Consider the following 6,810-nt stretch of genomic DNA (forward strand, 5'->3'; position numbering starts at 1 on the left):
AAAATAACTAATATTTTGTGACCACTGTGTCCTCTCCTTCAGTGTTGAACTAAAAGCATGTAGCCTAATTATGTAGCCAGTCATTGATCTACAAGTCATTCTGAATGCCGAACAAACCCCTGACAATATCAGTAGCCTCGTCTAACTGCACACGTGCAGAGCTTCATGCACTGACCAATGAGAGGTAGACCTATTTCTGATCTGGCCCAACCGCATGTCACCTTCAGCATTCAAATGTTTGTAAAATGGCTTGAACAATATTAGGCTTTATTAGTTGAATGACAACCAATGTCATTTGCTAGGTTGTTATTCAAAAAGAAATCAAATGCGATGTTGAGAATTGTGTTTTACCAGAATAAAAGTAGCCAAAGCTACAACTCATCTGGCTACAGGTAGGCTACATGCTGATTGGGGCTCACGCTACATTTCATTTACATTGTTCAGGTTCACCATGTTTGTAAAATGGCTTGAACAACATTAAGCTTTAATAGGTGATTGAAAACCACTGTAGTTATTTATTTATTTTTTACTATAAAAAATGTATGGGCTAAAATGGTGCTGATGGTGAACCTGAACAATTTCATTTGATTTAAAAAAAATAACAACCTAACCTGACATGCGGTTGGGCCAGATCAGAAATAGGTCTACCTCATTGGTCAGTGCATGAAGTTACGCACGTGTGCAGTTAGACGAGGCTACTGATATTGTCAGGGGTTTGTTCGGCATTCAGAATGACTTGTAGATCAATGATTGTCAGGACAACTCCATGTTTCGTTCAACACTGAAGGACAGGACACAGTTGTCACAAAATACAATTAAATAAAAAGGTATTTTCAGAAGGCAAGAAGAATGTAATTTTAGCAAAAAATATTAGAGGGCGATTAATTTCGTATCGTTTGAATCGATTTCCTCCTCTCCCTCCATCCTCACCTGATTGAGTGCCAGTAAGCAGTGACATCCAAACCCCCAAGTATAACCTTCAGCCTCCTGGACCACAGGCAATTTGACTGTCACGTGACAGGGTCTGACATTGCACCCTATTCCCTATATAGTGCACTACGTTTGCCCAGGGCCCTATGGCACCCTATCCCCTATATAGTGCACTACGTTTGCCCAGGGCCCTACGGGGAAGGGAAACACCGGCGGCCAAAACGCCCCTCTATTAGTGTTATCACTAGGATGCCTTTTCAGATGCAGCCATGTCCGTCTCAAAGTGACTTCTCTGGTTAAATAAAACAGCTAATAAAAACCTTTGGTGAACTTCATGTAGTGGACCCGTTTCCTGGACGTCTTTGACTTCTCCTCCAGGCTGAAGGACTTCTCCTGCTGTTTCTCTTCTGATGGGGCTTCTAAAACAAAACCACCACAATCAAAAACCTTTTAGATGTTAGGTCTCCTACATTATTTTTTCTTTCATTTGTACCTTTATTTAACTAGGCAAGTGAGTTAAGAACATGTTCCTATTTTCAATGACGGCCTACCGGGGAACAGTGGGTTAAACTACCTTGTTCAGGGGCAGAACGACAGATTTTTTACCTTGTCAGCTTCGGGATTCGATCTAGCAACCTTCCGGTTACTAGTCCAACGCTCTAACCACTAGGCTACCTGCCTCCTCTAACCACTAGGCTACCTGCTACCTCTAACCACTAGGCTACCTGCCTCCTCTAACCACTAGGCTACCTGCTACCTCTAACCACTAGGCTACCTGCCTCCTCTAACCACTAGGCTACCTGCTACCTCTAACCACTAGGCTACCTGCCTCCTCTAACCACTAGGCTACTTGCTACCTCTAACCACTAGGCTACCTGCCTCCTCTAACCACTAGGCTACCTGCTACCTCTAACCACTAGGCTACCTGCCTCCTCTAACCACTAGGCTACTTGCTACCTCTAACCACTAGGCTACCTGCTACCTGACTGCTACCTGACTTTGAGCAGTTCTGACTGACATTTTGGTGTTCAAAGTTCTCTGTGAACATCGTAGAGAACATTGTAGAGTCCCGTTCCTTATAACGCCAGAAAGACCCATCTGTCTGCTCTGAAACTCACAGCTGCGCTTGCAAACGCGCATATGAAAACAGGAGAGTACAGTAGTTTCATCTTATTGTTCTGTCAGATTTAGAGCTATCAACAAGAAGAAAAATAAATACTAAATAATTGTATGGGATTGGAACAAAACCAACTTCTCTTGGTCACATACGTACGAAAGGACTTTGTGCTTAAAGCTGAAGTGGTAATGAGTTTGCAGACATTTAAATGGTGTTTTTGTGGCGCTCAGCAGACATATAGAATTTTCTTCTATGTTGCCAGTATATGAAAAAGTGCCAATATTGTACTGTCACTAACTATATATATATTTTTGAAAGCGTTTGTCATTTCAAGCCCCATTGCCACTTTGGTTGAGTAGGGAAGGGGGAAAAAATGTTTCCCCCCCCCATAATATTTATATATAACTATAATATAACTAACTATATATATTTGTACTGTATAGTTGAAGCCTCACAAGTGACGACACCTCAGCAATTTACAACTCTTCTTACCAGAAAGTTCCAGACCGTTATAAAACTACACAACATTACCAGTTGTTTATGGCCGTCTCATGAAAAATAAATACGTTTGGTTATGTCTATTTAGGCAGAAATCTACATTTTGCCCCACCATTCAAGCTCGTCTAACCAACCATAACTACACTAGCTTCTGTACGTGGCTTTAGATACACGTGTCTGCTAAATATGGCTTACGTTATCTATTTTATGTTATGAATGGTGTCAACACGTGCCAAGGAATCTACAATCTCACTCTTTCCATCCATCTCCAATTCACCAGTTAAAAGTGGATTGAAAACCAATAGCCCCATTGTCTAACAGTGACATTTAACCTCAACTACCTTTCCTGTAAATGGTACAATAGCACCCCCTAGTGGGCTACTACTTCCCAGTGAATGATACTGGGGGCTACATGTGGCCTACAGCTTTCCTGTAAATGTTACAATAGCACCCCCTAGTGTACAGTAGCACCCCCTATGTACATAATCATGGAACACTGGTCACTTTTCCAGCAGTATATCCCACGGTTGGCTTGCCTCTGAAGCTAAGCAGGGTTGGTCCTGGTCGATCCCTGGATGGGAGACCAGATGCTGCTGGAAGTGGTGTTGGACAGCCAGTAGGAGACACCATTTCCACTGGTCTAAAATATAAATATCCCAATGCTCCAGGGCAGTGATTGGGGACCTAGGATGGCATTGTGTCGGGATGGCCCTGTGTAGGGTGCCATGTTTCGGATGAGACGTTAAACGGGTGTCCTGACTCTCGGTGGTCACTAAAGATCCCATGGAGAGTGTCCTGGCTAAATTCCCAATCTGGACCTCATACCATTTTTTATGTAATTTTTTATTTTACCTTTATTTTACTAGGCGAGTTAAGAACAAATTCTTATTTACAACGACGGACTAGTGAACAGTGGGTTAACTGCCTTTGTTCAGGGGCAGAACGACAGATTTTTACCTTGTCAGCTCGGGGATCGATCTAGCAATTTTTCGGTTACTAGTCCAACACTCTAACCACTAGGCTACCTGCCACCCCTCCGCTCTAACCACTAGGCTACCTACCGTCCCTCCACTCTAACCACTAGACTACCTGCCACCCCTACACTCTAACCACTAGGCTACCTGCCACCCCTCCACTCTAACCACTAGGCTACCTGCCCCCCCTCCACTCTAACCACTAGGCTACCTGCCACCCCTACACTCTAACCACTAGGCTACCTGCCACCCCTACACTCTAACCACTAGGCTACCTGCCACCCCTCCACTCTAACCACTAGGCTACCTGCCACCCCTCCATTCTAACCACTAGGCTACCTGCCACCCCTCCACTCTAACCACTAGACTACCTGCCACCCCTCCACTCTAACCACTAGGCCCACCATGGCCACCTAATCATCCCCAGCTTCCAATTGGCTCATTCATCTCCCTCCTCTCCCCTGTAACTACTCCCCCCCTTTTTTTTACTAGGCAAGTCAGTTAACAAATTCTATTTACAACGACGGGCTACCCGGGCCAAACCCGGCCTACCCAGGCCAAACCCGGCCAAACTCAGACGACGCTAGGCCAATTGTGCGCCGCCCTATGTGATACAGTCTGTAGTGACGCCTCTAGCACTGAGATGCAGTGCCTTAGACCGCAGCGCCACTCGGGAGCCCTTTCATATGTATATATCTAGTCAAGGCCATCCTATTCAACTATTGCTGTACATACACTATTCTATCCTACAGATATACTACATTTTCTATCTACATACTGTCCATAATGTCTATACATTCCAACACATACACACTCTCTCTGGACTCTGACATTGCTAGTCCTAATATTTATATATTTCTTAATTGTTGTGAATTGTTAGATATTACTGCACAGTTGGCGCTAGGAACACAAGAATGTTGCTACACCTGCAATCACATCTGCTAAACGTGGGCCACTACGTTCCCCTGAATGGTACAACAGCACCACCTAGTGGGTCAATCATGCATATATGACGAGTGAGTTTATGAACAGAGTACTGCACGTTGTATATTATTCTGTCCTTCTGTCTGTCTGGGTCTTTACCATTGGCAGTGTTTTGACCATGGCAGTTGTTGAGGTCCGCCAGGAGCTGGTTAAAGTCATCCTGATGGGCGATCCAGTTGTCCTGGAAACAGAACAAATTAGATCAAAACTAGGACATAACTTGGAAGGACAAGTTCCTTGATAAAACACTGTACATCACTGCAGTCTCGAGTATTCTGGGTCGTACCACCTAGAAACCAAAAGAAGAAGAAGAGAACTGACTGAAACGGGGAAAAGGACTACCTGAACTTGATAATGATAATTTTCATTTGCCGTTGAAAAACGTTTTGCTACAATGTGCACTAATTACAAAACCCTGAACTTCACCAATTAGAAACACTTGTTGACAGTGTGCCTTAATGAACACCACCCAGTTGTCCACTCACCTCGTGGCTGGCAGTGGTTCCCAGCCCCAGCTGGTTGTTCTTCACTTTGACTTTGATGTGTTCCGTGGAGCCCTGCTCAGTTCTCCCCAGGCCCTGGTGGAGACAGATGAATGAAGCCAAAACAGTTCGATACAGGCTCTTTAATTTGTATCGCCTCGATTTCTCTCCTCGCCTCCTTTTCCAAACACATTGGAGAGGGAGGGACCTTGCACCTTCTCCTCCAATACAGTTGAAAATGAGGCGAGAGGATGCAAGGATGAAGCCCAGGAAGACGAATTGTCTTGAGATAGAGCTACAGTGGTATACCGTCACTAGTACACTGTTAGTTTATCAGTGGTTTGCTAAGACAAACCCCACAGTACCTTTCCCTTGGACCAGCCCATTCGCTCCAGCATCTTCTGGCCGAACTTGGACTCATCTTTACTCCACGCGCTGTTCCGCGGGTCAATAGACCATTTCTGTTTTCTCCGGGCTAAAACAACAAAACCATATTAGAATAAAATACAACATCTACTTTATTGGTTCCTTTGCACGGACATTTTAGGCTGTCACAGTACCCAACCCGACAACACCCGTCACAGGCTGGGTGCAGTTAGGGGTAAAGTGCCTGGGTTATTAAGGACACAACGGCGGTAGGTAGCGTATAGGATACTGAATCTGTCTAGCTTGTAGATCTGGTCCATGCGTTTGTATCGGATTTGCCCACTAACGTTATCATCCGATGCATTCGCATGGACCCGGGGTAGTTTAACGTTAGCGGTAAACCCGAAACAAACTGCTTTTTGACCACTTGAACTTGAGAAATTGCCAACAAAGACAAGTTAGTCAACACTCAAGTAAGATATTGACTTCGGCGAGTAACGATAGTATATTAAAACCAGTCACTAAACAAAATCGGCCAAAACGCAACATCCTCGACCAGAACTAGTTAGCTGGCTGGGTAACGTTAACTGTCTGTCAGAAGGTCTCAAGATTATAGAACTAATCACATTGGCAATGATCAGAAATGAGATAAGACACCTTAAATATACCAACACATTTGGCCCTAAAAAACTACGTTATTTATTAAGTTAGATAGGTTGCACTCAACTTGTTTAGCAAGTTGAGGTTTACTAGTAACCGGTAAATGTGATTGTGGTTAGCATTATGCTAGCTAGCGCGACAGACTTTCGAACCGCACATGTACTGAGGCACTTTTAAAGACATAACTTGCACTAAATCGATGTTGACTTCTTCAGACAACATGACACGCCAGGTATTTTTGTTTCTCTAATGTATGAAACACAACATTTTGGCGAAAACATTCGAAGTAGCACTTACGTTCTGCAAGCATGGACATGATGGGGTCTTTAAACACGTTGACGGAAGTCCGCAAGGGTGCTCTAAAAGTGCCTGTATAAAATGTTACTTACTTTTCATCTCTGTCGAGAACTAAATGTACACACTGTTGATTCATAATACTTCGAATGTCATTTAGCTATCTACATAGCTACAATCGATTATTTTTCTCTCTTCTAATAACATATTTATGTTATTTTGTCTTACCTGAGTGAAGTGTAAATGGTGTTTTACAACACGAGGTGGCGACAAGACGCCGTTATACAAATACCTTTACCTATCAAATTGCAGTGCAATCTGGGCTCCTTGGGACGTCCATACCCTCAACGTTAACCATAACCTTAACTATTTTAAATGTAAACTTCAATGGGGGTAGGGACATCCCAAAGATTCCGAATAGCAAGGACCTGGATCAAAACAGAGGGGAAGAGGTAAAGTTTTACTCGGCCCAGATTTTCATCTGACCTTTTTATGCAAGCGAAGT

General features: G+C 43.7%; 1 protein-coding gene across 1 annotated transcript in view; it reads right to left on the reverse strand.

Moving 5' to 3' along the window:
* pinx1 (PIN2 (TERF1) interacting telomerase inhibitor 1) overlaps positions 1–6,559 on the reverse strand; it is a 60,910-nt gene extending 54,351 nt beyond the window's left edge. The window contains exons 1-6 of the mRNA XM_071412459.1: positions 6,534–6,559; positions 6,309–6,380; positions 5,351–5,460; positions 4,989–5,081; positions 4,603–4,684; positions 1,251–1,349 (exon numbers count right to left, since the gene is read on the reverse strand). Of these exons, the coding sequence (XP_071268560.1) occupies positions 1,251–1,349; positions 4,603–4,684; positions 4,989–5,081; positions 5,351–5,460; positions 6,309–6,327 (403 nt within the window). The 5' untranslated portion in view covers positions 6,328–6,380; positions 6,534–6,559. The remainder of the gene's footprint in view (positions 1–1,250; positions 1,350–4,602; positions 4,685–4,988; positions 5,082–5,350; positions 5,461–6,308; positions 6,381–6,533) is intronic.
* Positions 6,560–6,810: the final 251 nt, after the last annotated feature.

The sequence above is a fragment of the Salvelinus alpinus genome, chromosome 8, assembly GCF_045679555.1.
Source record: "Salvelinus alpinus chromosome 8, SLU_Salpinus.1, whole genome shotgun sequence".
NCBI classification, from domain to species: domain Eukaryota; kingdom Metazoa; phylum Chordata; class Actinopteri; order Salmoniformes; family Salmonidae; genus Salvelinus; species Salvelinus alpinus.